This window comes from Hemitrygon akajei, chromosome 23 (assembly GCF_048418815.1).
Source record: "Hemitrygon akajei chromosome 23, sHemAka1.3, whole genome shotgun sequence".
NCBI classification, from domain to species: Eukaryota; Metazoa; Chordata; class Chondrichthyes; order Myliobatiformes; family Dasyatidae; genus Hemitrygon; species Hemitrygon akajei.
This window is the reverse complement of record NC_133146.1, coordinates 8,285,884-8,313,128: the sequence shown is the minus strand read 5'-3', so window position 1 is coordinate 8,313,128 and position 27,245 is coordinate 8,285,884. Positions and strand designations below refer to the sequence as shown.

Here is a 27,245-nt window from a genome sequence, read left to right as displayed (position 1 = left end):
CTGAACTCTTCTCATTAATTACTGTTGAAGTGTTTTCATTAACAACCCTAATTTTGAACTTTGAAGTTTAATTGTTAAACAAAGCCAGCACAGAGTTCCAAACTCTTTACAGAAGAGTCTTCAAACGTCGCTGAAGAAGTTCTATCTGGAAACTCCCAACACCCTATGGTTCTAACCTACCTACTCTGAGACAAGTGACTGAAGCCAGAGTTTCAGTTTCTGTGACTCTATTAGACATTGATACCCATTTTCCATAGTTTTGCCTCTGAGTAGGGAGAAAGTGGGTTCAAAACTCAGTCCACCTAGGCTAACCTTCACTACAGTGCTGGCTTTTGATTGAAATATATTCCTGTCTATACAGTTGAATGTGACCCTAACTTTCTTCATTAGAAAGAAAACAAGTTGAGTCTTCTTTAAATGCTTAAATTTGTAGATTAAAAAAATATTGTGCCTATTGCTTAGCAATAGCACCACCAAGTTCAGGAACAATTACGATCCCTCAACCATCAGGCTGTTGAACCAAAGGATATAACTTGTTTCAACTTTACTGGCCCCATCATTTAATGTTTCCACAACCAATGGACTCACTTTCAATGACTCTTCATCTCAAATTCTCAATATTTATTTATTTTACATTTGCACAGTTTGTTGTCTTCTGCACTTTGGTTGAACGCCTAAGTTGCGTGGTCTTTCATTGATTTTGTTATAGTTATTATTCTATAGATGTGTTAAGTATGCCCACGAGAAAATGTATCTCAGGATTGTATATGGTGGCATATATGTGCGGGGGGGGGGGGGGGGGGGCTGATAGATAAGTTTGTGGCCTAAGGTAGAAGGAGATGAGTTATTAACCTCAAACTTTCGGCATAATCACTGCAGAAAGAGTTGACCTGCATGTGCATGTAACAACAGCTGCATAACTCATCTCCTTCTACCATAGGCCACGAACTTATCAATCACCCCTCATACTTTGATAATAAAATTTACTTTGAACTTTGATGTTAATAACTACTTAAAGAATAAAAAGTTGGCGCTCCTCAGACCAATATTCCTCCTTAAAAACCAGAAAACATTTTCCTTTTAAATAATTCCCTCCTTGTTGCACGTTCCAGTGCTCTGACATACATACACAAAGTGCAGGCAATTAAGGCAGCATCTATGGAGAGGAATAAGTGGTTGACATTTTGAACCAAGGCCCTTTATCAGGAAACCTGACGTGGGTTGCTCAAGATTTCCAGCATCTGCTGAATCACTTGTGTTTATATTGCTCTGATATATTTGTTTAGAACAGAAACGACATGAAAGGCTCAAGTTCAAAATAAATCTATTATCAAAGTACGTACGTGTCACCATTTATTTATTAAGATATCGTGTGGAATAGGTTCTTCCAGCCCTTCGAGCTGTGCTGCCCAGCAATCCCCCCGATATAATCCTAGCTAATCACAGGACAATTTATAATGACCAATTAATTTACCAACCAGTACATCTTTGCACTGTGGAAGGAAACCGGATCACCCGGAGGAAATCCACATAGTCACAGGGAGAACGTACAAACTCCTCACAGGCAGCAGCAGGTATTGAACCTAGATCACCTGTATCATTGCACTAACCACTACGCCATAGAGACTCATGTTCTTGCAGCCATTCTCAGTAAAACAAGAAGTGCAATAGAATTGATGAAAAACTACATGCAAACACTGACAAATTGTCAACATGCAAAAGAAGATAAATTGCAAATACAACAAAAAATAAGTAAATAAACAATATTGAAAACATAAGTTGTAGAGTTCATGAAAGTAAATCCATAGATTGTGATATTACACAAATACAATTTTTTCACCTTTGCTGGCATTAACCAAAAGGTGCACATGAACAGACTTCAAGTAATGAGAGTAACAAAATTTTGAAAAAGACAATTGCCGTATCTCTCTTATGGAAAACATTTTATTCTTAAACAAAACCAAAGCACAACCTGCTTTTAGTTGTGCTACTGTGTGGTGATTAACTGCATCCAGCGGCCACTTTATTAGGTACACCTGCTCGTTAATGTAAATATCTAGTCAGACAATCATGTGGCAGCAACTCTTTGCATTAAGGCATGCAGACATGGTCAAAGAGTTCGGTTGTTGCTCACACCAAACATCAGAAGGGGAGAAGGAATGTGCTCAAAATTATTTGACCTTGGAATAATTATTGGTACCTGACAGGGTGGTTTGCATATCTCAGAAAGTGCTGATCTCCTGGGATTTCCATGCACAACAGTCTCTAGAGTTTACAGGGAATGGTGTGAAAAGCATTTTAAAAAATCCAGTGAGTGCCATTTCTGTGGGTGAAAGTGCCTTCTTATTCAGAGACCTCAGAGGACTATTCCCAGACTGGTTCAAATTGATCGTAACTTAAATATTGAATTGAATTGACTTTACTTCTTACATCCTTCACATACAAGAGGAGTAAAAATCTTTACGTTACGTCTGTCTAAATGTGCAATCATAATAATCTACAATAAATAGAACAGTCAATGTAATATAGAGTACATCTTACAACAGAGGTGTGCAGAAGAGCATCTCTGAATGCATGGAATGTATGGAGTGCACCTTGAAGTGGGTGGGCTACAGCAGCAGGTGGTACCTACTAAACTGGTCACCAAGTGGAACTAACCTTCACTATAAGTACACTATTCACTACAAGGTAAAAATAGTTTACTTTGAGAACAGATCATTGTATAATTAAGAACAAGGTAAAAATTGTTAGATTTGAATATAACTCTGACTTCATTTACAATGATTTGGTTTTATTGTTTGCTTCAATAATATTTCCAGTAATTTATTTAACAACTCTATTCTCTTTTGAGTAAAAAGGTTCCACTTGACTTTCCTTCTTACTTACTAATTTTTAACTCACTAACCTGTTATTTCAACCCCTTGCCATGTGAAATCATTTGCTGAATAGTTAAGCTTCTTAATAATTCTGCAACATTTAATAAACACATTCTTTGAAAGGAAAAAAAGTTCAAATTCTGGAAATTTCTTTAAATAAGTATGTTGAAAAAATATTAATCTTATTGTTTGCCTTTTCACGCTCTCAATGTTACTGACATTAGTGTTAAGCTTACTTATAATTAAGAAGGTACTAGCGTGCCATGTGGGTTAATATTTTTCTTGAGAACTAAGCAAGGGTGCTACAAATTCCGCCCACGTTCAGGTTGCCCAGTGTACTCACTGATTTGATTTGACTCATTTTACTGTTTGTTATACCGTTTCAATGTACATGTGGCCAAAAGCTTATCTTTCAATGACTCCAAACTTCGTGGTCTTGCTGTTTCCATTTTGATATTCAGGTTATCCAGATTTATTATCCACAATTGAATGCCTCATGGGACCACTTCAGTGACCACTTAATATTGGTTCCTGAGAAATTTACTTGAAATATTGTTTTCAGTTATAGAGTCATTGAAAATTACAACACAGAAACAGGCCCTTTTGCCCATCTAGTCTGTGTAAAACCATTTAAAATACCTATTCCCATGGACCTAAACCCAAACCTTAGCCCTCCATACCCCTCCCATCCATATATCTATTCAAACTTCTCTTAAATGTTTCAATCGAACTTGTATGCACCACTTGCGCTGGCAGCTCATTCCACACTCTCACCACCCTCTGAGTGAAGAACTTTCTCCTCATGTTCCCCCTTAAACTTTTCACCTTTCACCCTTAACCCATGACCTCTGCTTGCATTTATCCTATATACCTCATAATTTTGTATACCTCCATCAAATGTCCCCTCAAGCTTCCATATTCCAAAGAATAAAGTCCTAATCTATTCAATCTTTCCATATAATTCAGGTAGGTCCTCCAGTCCAAGCAACGTCCTTGTAAATTTTCTCTCCACTCTTTCAATCTTATTTACATCTTTCCTGTAGGCAGGTGACCAAAACTGCACACAGTACTCCAAAAGATGGCTCACCAATATCTGATACAAATTTAACATAACATCCCATCTCCCGTACTCAAAAATTTGATTTATGAAAGCCAATAAGTCCAAAGCTTTCTTTATGACCCTAACGTCTGTGACACCTCTTTGAATGAATTATGTACCTGTATTCCCAGATCCCTTTGTTCTACCATACTCTTCAGTGCCTGCCATTCACTGTGTAAGACCTTACCTGTGTTGGTCCTACCAAAATGAAACACCTCACACTTAACTGCATTAAATTCCATCTGCCATTTTTCAGCCCATTTATCCATCTGTTCCAGATCCCATTGCAAGCTCTGATGATCCTTCTCAAAGTCCATTACACCTCCAATCTTTCAACAAATCTGCTGATCTAGTTAACCACATTATCATCCAGATCATTCACATAGATAACAAACAACAACAGACCCAGCACCAAGACCTGCAGCACTCCTCTACTCACTGGCGTCCTGTCAGAGAGACAACCATCTACTACCACTCTCTGACTTCTCCCACAAACCTAGTATCTACCAATTTACTACCTCATCTTTAATGCCAAGTGACCAACTTCCCATGTGGGACCTTGTCAAATGCATTGTTAAAGTCCATGCAGTCAACATCTACTGCCTTGCCTTCATCCACTTCCCTGGTAACTTCTTTGAAAAACTCTATCAGATTGGTTAGACGCTACCTACCATACACAAAGCCATGCTGACTCTCCCTGCTCAGTCCATGTCTTCCAAATAGAATACTGTCCAATAATTTTCCCACTACTGATGTCAGACTTATTGGCCTATAATTTCCTGATTTCTGTTTAAAGCCTTTCTTAAACAGCAGGACAACATTGGCTATCCTCCAATCCTCTGGTACCTCACCTGTTGCTAAGGATGATTTAAATATTTCTGCTAGGATCCAGGCAAGTTCTGCACTTGCCTCCCGCAGGGACTGAGAGACCACCTTATCAGGCCCTGGGGACTTAACCACCCTAATTTGCCTCAGCACAGCAAACATGTCCTCCTCTGTAATCTGTATGGGGTCCATGACCTTGTCTCACTTCTCTTGACTTAGTGTCAGTCTCCTGTCTAAACACAGATACAAAGAATTCATTTAAGATCTCCTCCATCTCTCACACATAGATTACTCTTCTTATCTCCCAGGGGACCAATTTTTTCCCTTGCAATATTTTGATCTTAACATGTCTGTAGAATCCCTTGGGATTCTTCTTCAGCTTGTCTGCTAGACCAACCTCATACCTTCTTTCAGCCTTCCTGATATCTTTCTTGAGTGTTAGTTTGCATTACTTCCATTCCAGAAGTACTTCATTTGTTCCTACATGCCTATACCTGCTATGCACCTCCTTTTATTTTCTTAACCATTACCTCAGTATCTCTTGAAAACTGAGGTTTCCTAAGCCTGTTATTTTTGCCTTTCATTCTGACAGGCACATACAAACTTTGTACTCTCAAAATTTCACTTTTGAAGGCCTCCCATTTCCCGGGTACTCCTTAGCCAGAGAACAATTCTGGTCATTTCATTAAAGGAAGGATGTGGAAATTTTAGAGAGGGCACAGAAGAGATTTAGCTTTCTGAATTAGAGGATGTCTTTTTAGGAAAGGTTGAGTGAGTTGTGGCTTTTCTTTCTGGAGATCTACATAGTCACAGGGAGAATGTATAACCTCTCTACAGGCAGATGGCAGAAATAAATGCCAACCAGTGATCGCCGGCATTCTAGAGTGATGTGTTAACCACTACACTATAGTGCCACACTGTCAATCAGTTTCCAAACCAAGTCCCAGAGCCTTGACTTGATGGGATTTCCCACATTAAGCTATGGAAGCCACTCTTTGAACCTGTACAAGATCAGGTTGCGATCCTAATGGGGCCTCTGCTTGGTGATGGATGGTTTACAGCTGAGGCACATGAATACATCTTCGAAGTTCAAACTATATGTATTATCAAAGTACATATACAGTGCCTATAAAAAAGCATTCCCCCCCCCCCCGGAAGTTTTTATGTTTTATTGTTTTATAACACTGAATCACAATGGATTTAATTTGGCTTTTTTTTGACACGATCAACAATAAAAGTATCTTTTGTGTCAAAGTGAAAACAGATCTGTACAAAGTGATCTAAATTAATTATAAAACACCAAATAATTAATTGCATAGGTATTCACCCCCTTCAAGTCAGTATTTAGTAGATGAACCTTTGGTAGCAATTGCAGCCTTGAGTCTGTGTGGATAGGTCTCTATCAGCTTTGTACATCTGGACACTGCAATTTTCCACATTCTTATTTTAAAACTGCTCAAGCTCTGTCAGATTGCATGGGGATTGTGAGTGAACAGTCCTTTTCAAATCCAGCCACAAATTCTCAATTGGATTGAGGTCTGGACTCTGACTTGGCCACTCCAGAACATTAACTCTGTGGTTTTTAAGCTTTTCCCGCGTAGCTTTGGCTTTATGCTTGGGTTCATTGTCTTGCTGGAAAACAAATCTTCTCCCAAGTCACATTTCTCTATTAGACTGCATCTGGTTTTCCTCCAGGATTTCCCTGTATTTTGCTGCATTCATTTTACCCTCTACCTTCACAAGCCTTCCAGAGCCTGCTGCAGTGAATCACCCCCACAGCATGATGTAGCCACCACCATGCTTCATGGTAGGGATGGTGTGTTGTTGATGATGTGCGATGGTTGGCTTACACTAAACATAGCGTTTAGACTGATTGGTAAAAAGCTCAATTTCATCAGACCGTAGAACCTTCTTCCAGCTGACTTCAGAGCCTCCCACATACCTCCTGACAAACTCTAGCTGAGATTTTATGTGACTTTTTTTTTCAACAGTGGCTTTCTTTTTGCTACTCTCCCATAAAGCTGCGACTGGTGAAACATTTAGGCAACAGTTGTTGTATGCGCAGTCTCTCCCATCTCAGACACTTGAAGCTTGTAACTCCTCCAGAGTTGTCATGGGTCTCTTAGTGGCCTCCCTCACTGTGGTGAACTAGATATACCTGTCTGACTGCTCCTGTGGCTCCTCCCACAGACCCTGCTGACTGCTCCTGTGGCTCCTCCCACAGACCCCTGTATAAAGGCGACTGTGGTCTGCTGCTCTCCCTCATTTTCCCAGGATGTAGTGTTGTTCTTCAGTCAATAAAAGCCGATATCTCACTTCCTAAGTCTCAGCGTGAGTTATTGATGGTGCATCACTCACTAGTCCCCTTCTTGCACAGTCACTCAGTTTTTGAAGGTGGCCTGTTCTAGGCAGATTTACAGCTGTGCCATATTCTTTCCATTTCTTGATAATTGACTTAACGGTACTCCAAGGGATATTCAGTGACTTGGAAATGTTCTTGTATCCATCTCCTGACTTGTGCTTTTCAATAACCTTTTGGCAGAGTTGCTTGGAGTGTTCTTTTGTCTTCATGGTGTAGTTTTTGCCAGGATACTGACTCACCAGCAGTTGGACCTTCCAGATACAGGTGTACTTCTACTACAATCAATTGAGACACCTTGACTGAACACAGGTCTCCAAAAACAGATCTCCATTTAACTAATTATGTGATTTCTAAAACCAATTGGCAGCACCAGTGATCATTTAGTGTATCATATTAAAGGGGGCGAATACTTATGCAATCATTTTGTGTTTCATATTTGTAATTAATTTAGACCATTTTGTTGAGATCTGTTTTCACTTTGACACAAAAGAGACTTTTTCTGTTGATCAGTGTCAAAAAAGCCAAATTAAATCCACTGTGATTCAATGTTGTAAAACAATAAAACATTAAAACTTCCAAGGGGGTGAATATTTTTTATAGGCACTGTACTGTATTTTACAACTCAGTTTCCTCGTCTCATGAAGGTCTGTTTACAGTCCATATCTTGCAGTCTAATTACTACAGATAGCCTCTCAAAATACTGCCTAGTTTACAATGAAAAAATGGAGCTATTAAAATAAAAACTTCTTGTCATTTTTAAAGTTTCATTACCCCTGGCATTTAATCTGATGAAGCATTCGAGTTGGTCTTCCCTCCTCTATTATCACCAACTATGCCATCCCATCCCATCACTGCATTGCACTTCAAACACTTTAAATCACCTTATAATGCAATTTGCATTGTAAATAATGCTTTATTGATGTATTTATGAACATTTTATTCCATATCTTACTTTAACTTCTAACTTTATTCATATATAATTCTTTATAATGGTTGAATATTGTTTTTGTTTCATGTCACATCCTGACCAACACGCCACAGCAAATTTCTGATACTTGTAAATGTATATGGTGAATAGAGTTGATCTTGCCTTGCAGGTATTGCTTCCACCCCCACCCCCCTGCATTCCCTATTATCCTTTCTTCCCTGCTCCCTTTGTCTGCATTTCAGAATCAGGTTTAATATCACCGGCATATGTCATGACATTTGTTAACTTTATGGCAACAGTACAATGTAATTCATGATAAATAGATACAGAAAAAACTGAATTAATTTAAAATAAATATTGCAAAAAAACAGAAATAATAAAGTAGTGAGGTAGTGTTCATGGGTTCAATGTCCATTCAGAAATTGGATGGCAGAAGGGAAGTAGCTGTAACTGAATCACTGAGTATGTGATTCAGGCTTCTGTGCCTCCGTCCTGATGGTAACAATGAAAAGAGGGCATGTCCTGTGTGGTGGGGATCCTTAATGATGAACAGCGTCTTCCTGGGGCACTTTTCCTTGAAGATGTCTTGGATACTATGGAGGCTCGTACTCATGATGGAGCTGACTGATTTTACAAGTCTCTGCCACTTACTTCCATCTTGTGGAGTAGTTCCCCTCGTACCAGATGGTGATGCAGCCAGTCAGAATGCTCTCCATGGTACATTTGTAGAAGTTTTTGAGTGTATTAGTTGACAAACCAAATCTCCTCAAACTCCTAATGAAATATATCCGATGACCTGCCTTCTCTATAACTGCATCAATGTGATGCACCCAGTTTAGGTTCTCAGAGATATTGACACCCAGGAACTTGAAATTGCTCATTCTCTCCACTTCTGATCCCTCTGTGAGGATTGGTGTGTGATCCCTTGTCTTACCCTTCCTGAAGTCCACAATCAGCTCTTTTGTCTTACTGACGTTGAGTGCCAGGTTGTTGCTGCGACACCACTCAGCTATCTGGTGTATCTCACTCCTGTGTGCCCTCTTGTCTCCATCTGAATTTCTGCCAACAATGGTTGTATTATCATCAAATTTGTAGATGGCATTTGAGCTATGCCTAACCACACAACTCTCTCCAATTATCAGCTTTCTCCAATTCTGTTGAAACATCAACATCCTAAAATATCCTGTTTCTATTTCCTTGCTGCTAGATTCACTCATAAGAAAGGGGGAGTCAATGACAACAAACAATCTGCTGGTGGAACTCAGCAGGTAGAGCAGCTTCGGGGACTGGGGGAGGACAGGACAGTCCGCTTTTATCAAGACCCTTCAGCTGGACTCCAGATGAGGGTTTCCACCTAAAACATCAACTATCCTTTTCAGAGCAACACACAAAATGCTGGAGGAACTCAGCAGGTCATCCATGGAGGAGACTTTTTTTTCCATATATGCTGCTCAACTTGCAGAGTTCGTTCGTTGCTCTAGATTCCAGCATTTTCTTTGAACAGGTTCCATGGTTCTTCTTTGTTTCCTGGCTTTCTGTGGGGAAGTCGAATCTCAGGGCTGTATACTGCATATACGTGTTTTGATAAGTGTACTTTGAATCCTTTGAACCTACAGCCTCCAGCATTCTACGTGTTACTCTGAAAAGGACAGTCGATGTTTTAGGTTGAACCCTCATCTAGAGTCTCTTGCTTCTCCAGAAAAGTTAATACTTTAAAAAAACATAATATCTCTGTCACTCGTGGCCAGCGGGTCAGCAGGCATTAATTTGGGACTCCGCACACTCTGATGGACAGTCAGCCGGTGATGTAATGCTCCGGGCAGCGGCGCATGCGCGGTCGTGGCCGGGGTTAGGCACCGTCGGTGCGGGATGGAGTCGTACGATGTGATCGCTAACCAGCCGGTGGTTATCGACAACGTGAGTAATCTGCCTGTTGCATTGACTTCAGCTGTTTGCAACGCGAGGAGGAAGGGATTTAAAAACCTTGGGAGACATTGCTCATACCAATCAAATAAAGTAATTGTTATCCGCCTCGAAAATGCTGGTCGCTGCCATGGCAGCAGCCGCGCCCAGACTGTCATTCATTGGAGCCGCTGCTAAAATCCCCGACCCGCGTTATTATTTTAACATCGGCATAAGTGAATTATCAATTCACATCGATCATGACCCTTATCTCCCGTTAAACGACGTTTTAATTGTGCTGTTTGTTAGTCAGCAGAAAGAATGAAAGCCTGAGGCCTATCTCTTCTATGGTGGATGAGAAGCAGGGCCCGCCCCTTAGTTGCACGCCGGTTGGTCAATTGTGGGCAGCTACGCAATGGCACGCTACGTGATTGGCTCAGATTGGTGTCGATTGTGATGTGTGGGTTCGACTTCCGCTTGGTGTACTGGTGGAAGCAAAACAATGTCAGATAGGGAGGATTCTCAGGCGGTCAATATCCATTTAGAGTGAGGTGGTTCCAGTGGGGTATGAGTTTATGCCGGGATAAAGAAGAAAGTTATGTACACCCTAGAAAGTTATAGTTAAAAAATAAAACACATGTTGGAAGCACTCGGCAGGCCCAGCAGCATCAGTGGATAGACAAACATGTTGATTGTTTCATGTTTGAAACTTTCTCTGAGCCTGGAAACAATTCAGTTTTATTTGTAACAAAAGTCATGGAAAGATGGAGAGGACAAATAGAAAATCTGATAGGGTAAGACCAGATGCGTTCACGTCTCCACTCTCTTGCACCTATCCCAACCTTCCCATCAAACCTGTAGCCAAAAGGGGTTCTGTAGTAGCGTGGTACACTGACCTGTACCTTGCTGATGTCAGTTGGCAACTTTTGGACTCCTCATATCTACCCCTTGAAGAGGATCCCACATCGGACTATCAGGAAACTGTCTCCAACACCATCACTGACCTCATCAACTCTGGAGAACTCCCATCCACTGCCACCAAACACATAGTTCCCTTGCCCTGCACCGCTCACTTCAGCTTCCTACTCCAGATCCACACACCTGACTGGGTAGTTCTATTGTCTCTGCCTGCTGGTGCCCCCTTGAACTCATGTCTTCATAGCTCATCTCCAATCTATCTCCCTTGGTACAGTTCCTTCCCAGCTACATCCACGACACTTCTCATGCTCTCAATCTCCTCGGTAACTTTGAATTCCCTGGCCCCGACTGCCTCAGCTTCATCGTGAATGTTAAGTCCCTATACACTTCTATCCCTTATCAAGATGCCTCAAAGCTCTTCACTTCTTTCTCAATAAAAGAACCAACCAGTTCCCTCCTCCACCTGGCAGAAATGGCCCTCACCTTTAACAGTGTTTTCTTTGGCCCATCCCACTTTCTCCAGACTCGAGGGATAGCCATGTGTACACACATGAGACCCAGCTTTGCCTGCCTTCTCTTTGGCTAGGTAGAACAATCCATGTTCCAACCCCTTCCCCAGTAATGCGTGCCAAATCTTCTGCTATATTGATGACTGCATTGGCTGCTTTATACACCCATGCTGAGCTTGTCAATTTCATCAACTTTCTGTCTAGCTTCTACCCTGCCTTTAAATTCACTTGGTCAATTTCTGACAGCTCCCTTCCCTTTCTTGATCCCTCTCTCTCCATTGCTGGAGAAAAGCTATCAACCAACATCTTTTATAAACCTACTGATTCCCATAGTAACCTCTTCTCATCCTATCTCCTGTAAAAATGCTATTCTCTTTTCTCAGTTTCTTCGACTGTGATCGAGTTTGATCAGCCATGATCACATTGAATGGCGATGTTGGCTCGAAGGGCCGAATGGCCTACTCCTGCACCTATTGTCTATTGCTACATCTGTAATAAGGATGCAGGTTTCCTTTCCAGGACATAAGAGATCCTTAAAGAATGGGACTTCCCTTCCTCTCTATTGATGCTGCCCTCCCCTGCATTTCCTCTATTACCCATACATCTGCTCTTACCCCATTGTCCTGCTGCCTTAACAGTGGTAGAGTTCCTCATCTTTGCCTATCACCCCATGATCCTCTGCATCCAACACATCATCCTCTGCAACTTCCGCCACCTCCAAAGGGATCCTACCACTAAACATCTTTACTCCCCACGCTCACTCTGTGATTCCCTTGTCCATTCGTCCCTCCCGACTAATCTCCCTCCGGGCATTTATCCCTGCAAGCAGCCTAAGTGCTAGACCTGCCCATTCATCTCCTCCCTCACTTCCATTCAGGATCCAGACAGTCCTTCCAGGTGAGGCAACACTTCACCAGTGAATCTGCTAGGATTGTCTGTTGTGTCTGGTGCTCCAGATGCAACGGCCTCTTAAATTGGTGAGACATGTTGTAAATTGCGGTTTCCTTCGTCGAGCACCTCTGTTTCATTCACCAAAAGCAGAACTTCCCAGTGACCAAACATTTTAACCCTGATTCCAATTCCCACTCCGACATGTCGGTCCATGGCCTCCTCTTGTGCCAAGATGGGGCCACCCTCAGGTTGGAGAAGCAACGCCTCATATTCCAGCTGGGTAGCCTCCAACCTGATGGCGTGAATATCTACTTCTCTTTCTGGTAAGAAAAATTCCCTCCCCCTCCCGTCTTCTATTCCCCAGTCTAGCCTCACCTCCTATCACCTGCCCCTGGGCCCCTTTCCTCTTCCCTTTCTCCAATGGTCCACTCTGCTCTCCTATCAGATTCCTTCCTCTCCAACCCTTATCTTTCCCACCAGTCTGGCTTCACCTATCACTTTCTTGCTATCCTCCTTCCTCTTCCCCCCCTTTTTTAATTCTGGCATCTTTCTCCTTTCTTTCCAGTCCTGAAGAAGGGTCTCAGCCCGAAGCATTGATTGTTTATCCGTTTACGTGGATGCTGCCTGACTTGCTGAGTTCCTCCAGCATTTTGTGTGTGTTACTCTGATTGAATGGTGTTTTGACCAATCAGCTGGTAAGAATGTAGTGTTAGTCCAGGCTACCAGTGACGTGACTGAAATTGAATTGCCACTAGGATACGCGCACCTGAAGAGGCAGAGCCATGGGCAGTCCATATTTTTAAAGAAGGAGGGTATATAGCTAAGGGTGAAAACTTTAAAGACAAGCTTTTCTGAAGTGAGGGAAAGGAGACCAAGGAGTTTTTCTGATGTGAGAAGTCTACTAAGTCCTTCAGCTGTTGATTTAAGTTCTGAGCTGGTTTTGGCTATTACATCACTGGTTGAAAAATGCAGAAGTGTATCTGCGGAAGCGGAAGTTATTGTAGGCTGGGCATGTTCTCTGGGGTCAAACCCACACCGGATGAGGAAGAAGAATTTGAGGCTTGGGCTGAGCAGACATCTCAGTTACTAGATGAATGGCAGTGCTCAGATGATATGAAAAAACAGAGACTGGTAGAGAGTTTAAAGGGTCTGGCAGCTGATATAGTGAGGTTCCTAAAGGCAGAAAATCCATTAGCCACATCAGCTACTTACCTGCAAGCTCCGGAAGATGCTTTTGGTACCTCTGAAAGATCAGCCGATTTATGATGAACTTTAGGCACACATTCCAGGAGGAAGGAGAGAAGCTGTCTACCTTTTTAGGTTGGAGAAACTGCTTCGCTCTTTGTACCACAAAGGGGGCATTCATCTGTCTGAGAGAAATTGCTTGAGGGTGGAGCAAATTGTGAAGGGCGCACTATCACATGACATGATTGCTCGCTGTATTTGAATGAACCACAAGATGTGCCCTCCTATTTTTTTACTGAGTTACTCAGAGAAATTGGAGAGGAGGAAAACATGACTGAGAAGCACAACATTTCCAAAAGCCAAATAGTGTCTTCAGTGGTAGCTTCTGCTGCTAAAGTGACCCCTGATGTCACAGAGATAGAGGTTTTGAGGAATGAGGTGAAAACCCTTCAGTCTGAGCTGACTTGATGGATATCTGCTAATGTTTCAGCTAAATGTGATGTGCCCTTTGGGAATCCTGACCTACCTGTATGACTTGCTAAGCAGAGGAATGCTGCTGAAAAGGGACTTTTGACTAAGAGAGATGACTGGTATTTTCTGTTACAACTGTGGAGAAGATGGACATTTCAAGCGAGACCGTGAGGGACAGGAATATCTTTGGAAAGAAGTCAGCAGTTAATCAGAGAAGAAAAGAAGCAAAACTTCGGAGGGACCCAATAAAGGAAAGGGCTGGCATCTTGGGAAAAACATGTTCCAATCAGTGTATCAAGAGAAATACCAAAGTGCAAAACACTATTCCTGAAGGTTTGTGGGACCAAGCTCTGATGTATCTGTACAGATTGAAGGTATCTATGCTGGAGCCATAGTTGACACAGGTTCTCAAGTTGACTTTAATTATAGATCCTTTTACAACCGGTATTTGATGCATTTGCCACTAACACCACTCAATGCCTGTGAGATTTGGGGGCTTAGTACTGATGAGTACCTGTACAATGATTACTCGTTGTGAAGCAGATGTTACTGAGACTATTGATACACCAATGCTGGTCTGTCTGGATCCGATTGGAAAAAGTTGAAGTCTCCATTCCTGTGGGAAGTCTCATGGGAGCACGCAAGGAGAGAAATGGAGAGAAGTTTTTGAAAACCTTGTCCATTCACCCAGTGTTCAAAGCTGCTTTTGAGAAGGTGCAAATTACTCCTAAGCAGAATTATGGGCATAAATAGAACTGTGTGGTACACCCAGTTTAAACATGTCATGTTATGTCCTACAGAAGTAACTGAGTGACAGAGGGCACCCCTTTCCGAGAGAGGTCTCACCAGTTAGCACCAGTGGAGGCTGAAGATGTTCAGCAACACCTGCTTAAACTGAAGGAGGCTGAGTTCAGACAGGTGGCGGGGGATCTGAGTGGCCGGAAGGTTTGAGTGATTGACAGGAGGAGGCATCCCCCAATACACAGGAACAGTCACAAGGAGTGGCTGAAGCTGAAGATGAGATGAGGAGATCTCAGAGAGTCAGGAAACACGCAAGTAGGCTGGAATATGATGCATCGGGTAAACAAAGTGTTGCACCCATCCCAATATGAGTTATGTTGCCTCTAAGTACAAGTGAAATCACAAAATGAGTTCCAAAGTCACGAGGATATGACTGTTTTTGGTGGGAGAAGATTATAATGCCCTGGGTAAGCTTTCTACTGCTATGCTGTGAGGTATTTTTTATTTTAGCAGTTTTCTGTAAAGCAATGTATTTTGCTGGTAAGAGTGTTTTGGCTTCGGCTAAAGATAAGGAGTCATGTTGTCCAACTTAGGAATGTTGTGTCAGCCACCCAGAATTGTCTTGGTACGTGTTGTAACTTTCTGCCCAGTGGAACAATCAGAAGAGCTGGGGGTGGGATCAGATTTCTGAAGGACAGTGGTCTGTTTTGGGGTCTGGGCAGGAGACTGCTGAGTGGGGCATAAGGGAAGATGCCACAGAATGCCATTTGAAGGAGAGACCCCATTGTAAGAAGTGTTTTGTGCAGATGAATGGCTCCAAGAGGAAGTGTCAGTACTCCTGAGAGAACCAGTTTGCTTGAGCTGGTCTTCAAGGGAAGTTTGAACTGTGGCTGGTGTATTTCATGCAGACCGTGGTCCAGCATGTGAGTAATGCAATACCCCTGACTACTCCAAAAATGAGCTCTAACATTTATCTGCACATTAACTGGTTTAACTGTAATGGGCCCTTTTAATTTTCTTTTCCTCTTCTGTAACTGTTACAGTTGAAGACTTAGTAAATATATTTCCTTTGTAATTTTATGCTGGTGCACAATCTGTTAATTTTCTGGCAAACGGTAACTCTGCATTGAGCAGTGTTTACACAGCGTTCGCTGTAAACAGTGTTCTTTGATGAAGACGTCCCAACGTTCCTGTTCGGTTGAACCCCAAATCATACTGACCCTAGACATATATTGCTTTTGAAAGGAGGCCTTCTCACTGCTGAGTCATGTGGCTATTAGCACAGTTGGCTAATGAGCCAGGTTTGTATACGAGCCCTTTAGAAGCAGACAGGAACTTCTAACTGTAGCAACGAGAGATTGAAAGGGTCTTTGAATATTCCTGCCAGTTAGTTTGCACAGATACAAAGCAACCACCTAGTCTTGTCTTTGGTCTCTCCAGTGTAGAGGAGCCCACATTATAAACATTAAATCAGATCAGGTTTATTATCACTAAGGTATGTGGTGAGATTTGTTATCTTGTGGCAGCAGTACAGTGTAATTCTTAAAATATACTATAAATTATAATAATAAATATATATTGAGGCCCTCCATTGGTTGAGGTCTGCCATAGATGTTGTGTTCCAACTCTCTATTTGATGTGCAAGCCGGAGTATTACAATATGGAGAGCAGTTTGTTGCCCATGTAGCATTCTCTCCCTCTCCTTGCAGTTGATGAATCCAAAGGAACGGCAAAGACCAATCTAGTTTGGTGTCAGCAGCATCGCAGGAGTTGCCAGTCAGCATTAGGGACTCCTGTACCTCCTCTCTGATGCTCAGTATGCTGCAGGTGCAAGTGAAGTGCTGCTTCACCTGACGACGGGTCTCGGCCCGAAACGTCGACAGCGCTTCTCCCTATAGATGCTGCCTAGCCTGCTGTGTTCCACCAGCATTTTGTGTGTTGTTGTTTGCTGCTTCACCTGATTGATGGGAAGGAGTTACAAAGGAGGTAAAATGCTGAATGGGAGGAGAGAAGAATAGGGTTTTCAGGTTCTGACCTGCACCTTTAACTTACTCTTTGCACAGATATTGCTTGTCCTACTGACTGTTTCCAGCATTTTCTGCAGTAATAATAGTTAACAGAAGTTTACTTAATCCTAGTAAAATGTTAACTGTTTTTCTGTGCAGAAGTTAACTTAAGAAAAAAAGAAATATAAGCAGACTTATAAGGCCCCTCAAATGGTTTTCATCAACAATTTCATGGCTGATGTTTTCTCTCTGAAGTCCCTTGTCCCTGATCTCCTTGATGTCCAAAATTATTGAACTCAGCTCTGAATATTCTCAGTGACTGAGTATCCATAGCCCTCTGCAGCAGTGTATTCCAAACATTTGCAATCATCTGCATAAAGGAATTTATACTCTCCCTAGTCTAAACCCCCACTCCAGATTCAGGTTACCTTCTTCAGCATCAGAATCAGGTTTATTATCACCAGCATATGTCATGAAATGTGTTGACTTTGCAGCAGCAGTACAATGCAATATATAATTTTTAAGAAGTGAATTACAGTAAATATATATATAAATTATATTAAATACGTAGTGCCAAAATAAAAATAAAAAGTAGTGAGGTAGTGTTTGTGGGTTCAAAGTCCAATTCAGAAATTGGATGGCAGCTGTTCCTGAATTATTAAGCAGGTTGGAAAGCATTTATAGTCTGCAATATAAACATGAGTTATTGTTTAATTTGATGTTGTTAATCTAAATGTTAACTATTTATTCTGTCCATGCATGCTGCCTTGTCTATTTATGTTTATAACTAATAATCTCTCTCTTATGCAATGTTATTGTTATACATTCATTGCAGATCAATGGGTTTTAAACCAAGCTGTAAATGCCAGCTATGAGAAATGTATAATGCAGCAGCTTTTACTTTAACACTCGTGTTTATATCTAGTCTTGTATAATCTTTCTGTACTGAATTTGAAGCTTATTCTGTTTGGGACAGCTATCTGTTGTGTATTAATATCCATTGGGAATTCAGATCAAAATGATCAAATTCATTTCATGCAGAACATTATTTATTGCATTTTTTGTATAGAGATACATCATAGTATCAGACCCTTCTGGCCCAATGAGTTCTTACCGTGTGAGAGGAAACTGGAGAATCTAGAGGAAACCCACACAGTACAAGTTCCTTTACAGACTGCGATGGGGATTGACCTGGGTCACTGGCACTGTAGTAGCTTGTTAAATAATGCAAGTAGTATAGAATTAAAAAATCTAGAGAAATTGTTGTTTTATTATAGAGCACTGATGAGAGTGTACCTGGAGTAATGAAAACCATTTCATCATCATCATCATTGTGTGCCATGTCATATGACATGGGTGATCATGGTCTCATGACCATGATTCTTATTGCCAATTTTTTCTATAAAAGTGGTATGCCATTGTCGCCTTCTGGGCAGTGTCTTTACAAAACATGTGTCCCCAGCCATAATCAATACTCTTCAAAGGTTGTTTGTCTGGTGTCAGTGGTAGCATATGATATGCATCAGCTGCTCCCATTGCTTCATGTGACCCTGATTGGGGGGGGGGGGGCAGTGTTACACCTTACCCAGTGTGACCAGCAGACTAGCAGAGGGAAGGAATGCCTTACACTTCCTTTAGTAGAGATGCATCTCCACCCCGCCACCTAGAAAACAGTTTGGCCATCATACTGAAGGAAGGATATACTGTATCTAAGTGAAGGTCTAGTAAAAGTTCAGTAGGTTGAATCTTGGGAAGCAGGCATTGATGTATGAAGAAAGGGAGGGCTGGTTGGGTTTGTACTTGTTAGTTTAGCAGAATAAAAGGTGATCACGTTGAAAGATCCCAAGGATGGATGGATTCTGAATGGATGTTTTCTCTAGTTCTAACTTCCCTTACGGGGGTTGGGATGTGGAGTCTAATTTCAGAGCAGTTAACTGCATAAGATGGGGATGAGGAATTTCTTCTGCAAGTTGTGAATTTTTGGAATCTACCCCAGAATTCAAAGCAGAGTAGTTGAGTACAGCGAGAGAACCAGATAGTGATATTGGGGCCAAGGTGTGTTGTTCCTGAAGTTATTGAATGGTGGAGATGGCTCAAGATCTGACTGGCTTTCTCCTCCTCTTTCTTAGCTTCTTATTTTTGTTGATGTGAACTACAGTTATAATACTACATAGTTGGCATTGGCTTGAATGACCTTTTGCCCTAAAATATCATTCATATTACCATTTCTGCTTTCTTGATTCAGAAAAAAGAAGTGCAGCATGTTCTTATACACCTGATTTTCCTTTCACTTGTTCAAAGTTTGTATTACAGACCTTAAAATAGACCTCGCAGCTCAGCCAGAATAAGTGTGACTGAGGAAATGATTGTGTCTCTATATAGCACAAACCTCAAAAGAACAAGGATTGCTGCAGTTTGGAAGCATGCAGTAATTGTTTTTCACCCTGCCTACAGTAAATTACTGAGTTTGGTATATAAAGAATGTTGTTCGAGATAATTATTTCTAAAATTGCAAAATAATAACTTGTTTGCAAATTTACAGTGGCATCATATCTATATTCAAGAATGCAAATTGGTATAATTGGTTCTTGACTGCTTTGTTATAAAGTGCCAGCATATCCTATTTCTTAAATTCTTAAATTTAAAAATAATATTTTGGTTCTTTATACCTTAGCCCCCCCCCCCCCCCCCCCCGCTGCACATTGTCTGCTGATCTATAGTTTCATTCAACAGAAACAATCCTTTTATGAGCATCATTCTGGTTGAACATTTTTTAGGAACTGATAACCCATAATCCTCCGCAAGATTCAGTAACAGCAAGATAGCTGGAGCATAATCCTAGAATCATTTCCGATTCCTGACTCTGTTCATGAATGGTAACGTTATAATCTATACTAAATATTTTTCTAAAACACAGAAAATGTATTACAGAATAGGTACTGTTTGATGTTCTGGGTACAAATCAAACAAGAGCCTAAAGAAGGGGTACCCAACAGATTGCTTGTATAATAGTAAGGCTCTGTGGCATAAAAAAAGGTTGGGAATTCCTGACCTAAAGCTTTATTCCCAAGTATCGTATGTGGTACAGACAAGATCAGTTTCTTAGTTACAAAGAATGAATGCATCATTTAGGGGTTTCAAAGCGCGGAGTAAAGTTATAGTCACCTTTACTTAAGTGGGCAAATATAGTAGCTAATTTATGCAAAACAGGTCAAAACAGCACAAGATTAACTGATCTATATGTGATATTGTTCATTGAAGAGGATTGCTGGACAGGACTTGAGAATCAGTTGTTTCTTGAGTTATGTCTTGGGGGTACTATAAATATGATTAACAACAGTTGAGGCCTTAGCAGCATGCACAAAATGCTGGAGGAACTCAGCAGGTCAGGCAGCATCTGTGGAAATGAATAGATAGTTGGTGTTTCGAGCCAAGGCCCTAATCTTAGTTTAAGTTAAGCCTTAGCCATCAAGAATTTAATACAGTGCTTTCCTGAAGTACAGTCCAGACTGCTCTTATTGTGGTGTGGGCAGATGGAAATGCTTCAGTCCATACACAATGAAGATGCTGATCTTGTGCTTCTATAGGTTCAAGCTCCCGAAAGTAATATAAGGATTCATAACCTAGAAAGAGGGGATACTGAACTTTAGGAGATGCTCATCCTGAAATGTTGTCTCCTTATTCATTTTCATAGCTGCTGCCTGATCTGCTGAGTTCTTCCAGCATTTTGTGTATGTTGCTTTGGATTTCCAGTACCTGCAGAATTCCTTGTGATTGGAAGATTTTTTAATTTTTATGTTGTAAAACCAAAGCCTCAGCTGCATGTCAAGGTTGGTGGTGCAGTTGGAATGGGAGAAAATCTCTTGGCATTATTTGAAGAAAAACAGTGAAGAGTCCTAAGACATTTATTCCTCAACTAACATTGCTAAGACATTAGATATATGGCTGCTAATGTAACTTGGCTGATTTATTTCCTAACATTGCCGTAGTGACTATACCTCAAGATTTTTTTGGCTGTGAACTTGGGCTGAGGTAAGTGCCAAATATATCCCTTGGCTCTGCTGAACTGCACTAACTGACTAAATGTACAGCCAGTCTTGGTCCCTTATTTTTGATGCATTATCTTGATGCCTGGTGAGAGAACTGCTATTTCTTCTTCCCCTCATTGCTAGGTAGATTGTAGATCTGGGTTAATGCATTATCAGCCTGATGCTTCACTGACTTACCTGTTAAGAATGAGTGAAGGTTTAAGTTCCCAGGACCCGCCAGCAGCTGGTATTCACATACTGCTCATGAATTAGCAATTTAGTTCTCTAGCAGGAATAAAAAAACAGAGAAATTGATACCCTCCTCCTCCTGCCACTCATTTTCCATTTCCCTGTATTTAAATAATGCAAATATTTACAGCAGTAAATTTGTCCTGTTGTTTTATTGCTTAAAGATTGGAATAATCTTCATCAGACATGATTTCACTGGTGTCAGGTCATCAATGTGAAACATTAATTTTCCCAGGAGTTCCCTGACCTGAGAATTTTGAACATTTTTAACCGTGGATCTTGTTATTAAGATGTTGTATATACCGTAGATTCCGGACTACAGAGCGCACCTGATTAAAAGCCGCTGGCTCTAATTTTAGAAATAGAATCAATTTTTTAATTGTAAAGGCCGCACCGCTACTTTTAAATATACATACGTATCGGTAACACAAATTACGTTGCATATACTTTTTTACTGAACAGCACGAACAACATTCCAATATCTCCTAGCGACTGGTAAAAATATATATACTGCAGCCTACCAGGAAAAGTTATTGATCGCCTTTAACTTAAAAGCAGCGTTTTCGCTCGGGTCTGATGAGCTCGCGTAACGCGATTGGGTCTAATCGGGTCTGATGTGCTCGGGTCTGACGCGCTCGGGTCTGACGCACTCGGGTCTGACGAGCTCGGGTCTGACGAGCTCGGGTCTGACGCGCTCGGGTCTGACGCGCTCGGGTCTGACGCGCTCGGGTCTGACGCGCTCGGGTCTGACGCGCTCGGGTCTGACGAGCTCGGGTCTGACGCGCTCGGGTCTGATGAGCTCGCGTAACGTGATCGGGTCTAATCGGGTCTGACGTGCTCGGGTCTGACGCGCTCGGGTCTGACGCGCTCGGGTCTGACGCGCTCGGGTCTGACGCGCTCGGGTCTGACGAGCTCGGGTCTGACGTGCTCGGGTCTGATGAGCTCGCGTAACACGATCGGGTCTAATCGGGTCTGACGCGCTCGCGTAATGCCCCCACCTTCCCGTATATATCCCACAAGACGCGGCGAAACCGGGTGTGACGTCATAGCATCCCGGGATGTAGTACAGAAAACAAATATAGTTAAAACACTTCTAACTTTAACTAACAAATGAATTACTAAACGAAAATATTATAAACTAAGTAACTGCCATAAAGGCAGCACAATGCTTTTCTTCGAGTGTTTTCCATGTTGATGAGGGTGAGTACAAATGACTGATTTACAATAATTTAATTGTGAAAGTGCGCTTGATTTATCGTACAATTTCATTGGACCTCTGTGAACTACTCATCAATTTTATTGGTCTACTGTTACGAGGCAAAATGTTTACGAGGCGGCATGAAAAAAAACCATGTATTAGCCGCTCTGGATTAAAGGCCGCAGAGTTCAAAGCTGTTCAAAATGTGGGGAAAAAGTAGCGGCTTATAATCTGGAATCTACGGTAGTTTATTTCGTGATTGTCAAATGGGCCAGTATTTGTCCTTGCAGCATCTGCCACAAGACTACCTAAGCATGAATAGTTTTTAAATTGAAATTAGAAAACCGGTGCAATTATTTACTGCAAAACTGAAGAATTTACTATTTAATTTAAAATTTAATTGTTGTTTTGATTTCTTCCGTTATATTGCTGTAACTTGGCTAGCAAGCAGTAGGTTTAAGAGCAGACCTACTAAAACCATAATATTTAATGTTAAGATTCACCTTGGAGTTTAATTTTCCAATTGGGGATTAATTTCCTATATTTAGTTCATAAGTTAACACGTTTGTGTTTGCTCCTTGTGTGTTCTATTTTAATGCTGTTGTTAATTAGTGTGATAAGAATAACATACAAAGGAAATTAACTCCATAATATGCAACTCTCATGACATTACTCCTAACATTACCATTGGTAGTGTCCAGATGATAACTGTCAGAATGTTCCCTGTGCATGGCTTATATTGGATCATCACTCTTATAGCTGTTCTTACATGAAATAAGTGTAATGGGCCGAATTTTGAAGTTGTAATGATAATGAAACTGGTAACAATTTCTGGAGCTTAAGTGTAATTTATATGTGGAATTCCAGAAGTTCCTGTTGTTAATTCTTTGTTTTTGCCGTATTGAAATTTTTGTGAAGTCTTTGAAATCTGACAGGGCTTGGCAGAAGGTATAAATGGAAGATGCTTCCCTTAGCTGAGGTGTCCAGAGTGAGAAATCATAGTCTGAGGATATGGAATAAGATATTAGGACTGAGGCACAATTTTTCTCAAAAAAAGTTTATAAGATTTTCATCAGTTATTAGCTTTGAGTCAATTTTGGAGTTTTATGTTTGATCTAATGTGGATTTGTGCTTTCTATTCCAGGGTTCTGGAGTTGTTAAAGCTGGGTTTGCAGGTGATCAGATTCCAAAGTATTGCTTCCCTAATTAGTAAGTACTTTTCTATTGCAGACTATATTTTAAGAACAGTTTAAACCTGAATTCTGTGAACAATATGGAACAAGAATGGAAGTTGGGGCAGTGGGAGATGCTTGATGTACAATATCTGTGCTTGAAATATTTTTCACATTCAGTGCACCATTTCTGATGACAAAAACTGTAAATCCATCAGTTGATTTTTTAATAGTTTTTTTGCACATATTGTAACAACAAAAGAACTTCAGTTAGAAGTTATCTTTATGGATATTAATTCTTGTGTATACAAGAAATATTAGAATTTAAAGTTCAATTTTGTGTTTTTCATTTTATTTAGTCATGCAACAAGTTACTGTTAATAAAACAAAACAGGAGGACTCACAGTGATTCAAGGGACCAAAGTCAATCTCCTATAGTGTTTTTTTTATCACGGGAAAAGTTTTGGTCATTATTTCTTGCTTAGGATTATTATGCAGTTTGAATTTAAATGATGAATCTAGGGTTAGAGTGGATTATTGTACAGTCCATTGTCAAATAAAATTGAGCTTTTCCTTCTACCCATAGATGGGCGGAAGATGCCCCACTAAATGAACCGCCTGTAGTTTGTGACTGTATGTTCCCAATGATGGCTCTGAGGTTTTCTATAACATTGTGAATTATAAGACAGTGGCTTCCAGTAGCTAGTGCAGTTCCCACCCCCAGGAATCTTTGGCTACATCCTTACCTCCTCACTTTGCCTAATGATCTCTTCTTGAGGTAGAGTTTGGAATTGAGTGTTGTGGGAGTCTGATATCAGGCATATGTATGACGTATTCTGCCCAATGTAGCAGCTGCCTGTAACCAGGGCCTCAGTGCTGAGGATGTTAACCCTGGGAGAAGACACTGACTGATTACCGTTACTGTGAATTTTGAGAATTTTGTGCTGATCTTTCCAGCACTTTAAGGTACTTGCAGTAGGTAGTCCAAATCACAAGTAGGCAGTTTTAGACTGAAATCCATTATATAGGAAAATTTGATTGTTTCAATGATGCAATTGAAGTTATTGCTGTTTGTGACTTTTGCAAATTGTGTTTTACTACCCTGCTACACTTTTTGTCATGCTGAAAAATAGGTTGGTGGGGGGAATTTTCTAACATCTTCACAAACGAGAAAATGCTGGAAATCTAAGCAAAAATGCTGGAGGAACTCAGCAGGCCAGGCAGCATCTATGGAAAGGAGTAGCAGTGATAGGATTGGGCCGAGCCAGCATGGATTTACCAAGGGCAAATCATGCTTGACTAATCTATTGGAGTTTTTCGAGGATGTAACCAGGAAGTTAGACAAGGGAGATCCAGTGGATGTAGTGTACCTCGATTTTCAGAAGGCATTTGATAAGGTCCCACATAGGAGATTGGTGGGTAAAATCAGAGCTCATGGCATTGGGGGGAAGATATTGACATGGATAGAAAACTGGTTGGCAGATAGAAAGCAAAGGGTAACGGTGAATGGGTGTTTCTTGGAATGGCAGGTGGTGACTTGTGAGGTGCCACAGGGCTCGGTATTGGGACCACAGCTGTTTACGATTTACATCAACGATTTAGATGAAGGCATTGAGAATAACATCAGCAAATTTGCTGATGATACTAAGCTGTGTGACATGTGATGAGGATGTTAGGAGAATTCAGGGTGACTTGGATAGGCTGACTGAGTGGGCAGATACTTGGCAGATGACATTTAATGTGAATAAGTGTGAGGTTATCCACTTTGGGAGTAAGAACAGGAAGGCAGATTATTATCTGAACGGTGTAGAGTTAGGTAAGGGAGTAATACAAAGAGATCTAGGAGTCCTTGTTCATCAGTCACTGAAGGTGAATGAGCAAGTGCAGCAGGCAGTGAAGAAAGCTAATGGAATGTTGGCCTTTATTACAAAGGGAATTGAGTACAAGAGTAAGGAAATCCTTTTGCATTTGTACAGGGACCTGGTGAGACCACACCTGGAGTATTGTGTACAGTTTTGGTCTCCAGGGTTAAGGAAGGACATCCTGGCTATAGAGGAAGTGCAGCGTAGATCCAAGAGGTTAATTCATGGGATGTCCGGACTGTTTACGCAGAGAGGTTAGAGAGACTGGGCTTGTACACGCTGGAATTAAGGAGATTGAGAGGGGATCTGATTGCAATGTATTAAGATTATTAAGGGATTAGACAAGATAGAGGCAGGAAATATGTTCCAGATGCTGGGAGAGTCCAGTACCAGAGGGCATGGTTTGAGAATAAGGGGTAGGTCATTTAGGACAGAGTTAAGGAAAAACTTCTTCTCCCAGAGAGTTGTGGGGGTCTGCAATGCACTGCCTTGGAAGACAGTGGAGGCCAATTCTCTGGATGCTTTCAAGAAGGAGCTAGATAGGTATCTTATGGATAGGGGAATCAAGGGATATGGGGACTAGGCAGGAACCGGGTATTGATAGTAGATGATCAGCCATGATCTCAGAAGGGCTCGAAGGGCCGAATGGTCTACTTCTGCACCTATTGTCTATAAACAGTTGACAGTTCAGGCCGAGACCCTTCATCAGGAATGTATTCTTTTCCGTAGATGCTGCCTGACCTGCTGAGTTCCTTCAGCATTTTATGTGTGTTTCTAACATCTTTCTTCTGTGGGGGTACATAGATATTTCTGCTGTAGATTGCATTTTACTTAGTACTGCCTTTCCCATTTATTTATTTATTTGCTTGCTTGTCGAACTGGAAAGGATTGAAATTTTCATTCCATTTGTAGACAATAGTTGAATATTATTTACTCTGGCTTTTGTACACTGGAAAATGATTTGTGACCCAGTACACAAGTACTAGGAAAGAATGTTCTTTTCAAAATATTTTACCTATGAATCTTATGTGGTTTGAGTTACACTAACTGAAATAATAGTATGCTTTGCTGCACCGATAGTCAATGCGTTTTTGGTTTGCAGGTATTTTAATAACAGAACAAAAACTTTAATGGGTTCCTGAATCCTTGGTATGATTCAGTATGTTACTGCACATTGCTAGCCATTTCATAAAATACAAAATATATATAAAATATTCAAGCAATTTCAAAGCTTCAAACTATATACCAACTCCCTTGACAAATGGGAAGTTTTTTTTAATATACTGTCTTAATTCAAAATCATTTAATTCCATGGATTTTAGAATTTTTCTTGGCATAAGCCTCATGCTTGCTGTGCCTTTAAGAGTACTTGCTTTGGACATGGGCAGCTTCAGATTGGCTCATCAGAATAATTTTTGCCTTTTGAATATTAGCTCATGTTCTCTTTTAGGAATTGAGAGTATAATCTAAACTAACATTTCACAGCTCATTTTCCAGTTGTGACAGTAAGCTGTTTCTAAATAATAGCACCCTCAATTAGGTAGACCCTAATAGATTCTGTGATATTTGCTCAACTTCATATGTCCTACTCCTCCTATTTCCAATGTTCTGATTAAAAAGCAGGAAATGGCTCTTTATCTCTTTGTGTTTGGGTCATTACTGGGACACTGACGTCAATAATGGTGATTGTGAAATAATCTGATTGTCACTTTGGAAAGAAAATCACCTGTCTTTACTTGGGTGGTCCTATGCATATCTTTTACAGCATAACTGCCTTAGGCAACTGCAAAGGCAGTTATGGATAAACAATGATTTAGCATTGCTGTTAAGGCTAGCTTTGGTGTAATTATTTTTGTAAAGTTGATTTAGAAATGCAAGTTGATGTTATTGTAGACTAATAAAACATGAAGGATTCAATTCTCCCATTTTCCAAAGAGCAGTTAGTCCCTTGCCCCATAAGATTGCAACTCTTACCTCTTGAATTAGCTATTCAACGTCTGTTTGAAGTTATTGTTGAAACAGT

General features: G+C 40.9%; 1 protein-coding gene across 1 annotated transcript in view; it reads left to right on the top strand.

Annotated features, from left to right (window-relative positions):
• Positions 1-9,913: 9,913 nt before the first annotated feature.
• LOC140715140 (alpha-centractin) overlaps positions 9,914-27,245 on the top strand; it is a 47,262-nt gene continuing 29,930 nt past the window's right edge. The window contains exons 1-2 of the mRNA XM_073026907.1: positions 9,914-10,007; positions 23,333-23,397. Coding sequence (XP_072883008.1) covers positions 9,960-10,007; positions 23,333-23,397 — 113 coding nt within the window. The 5' untranslated portion in view covers positions 9,914-9,959. The remainder of the gene's footprint in view (positions 10,008-23,332; positions 23,398-27,245) is intronic.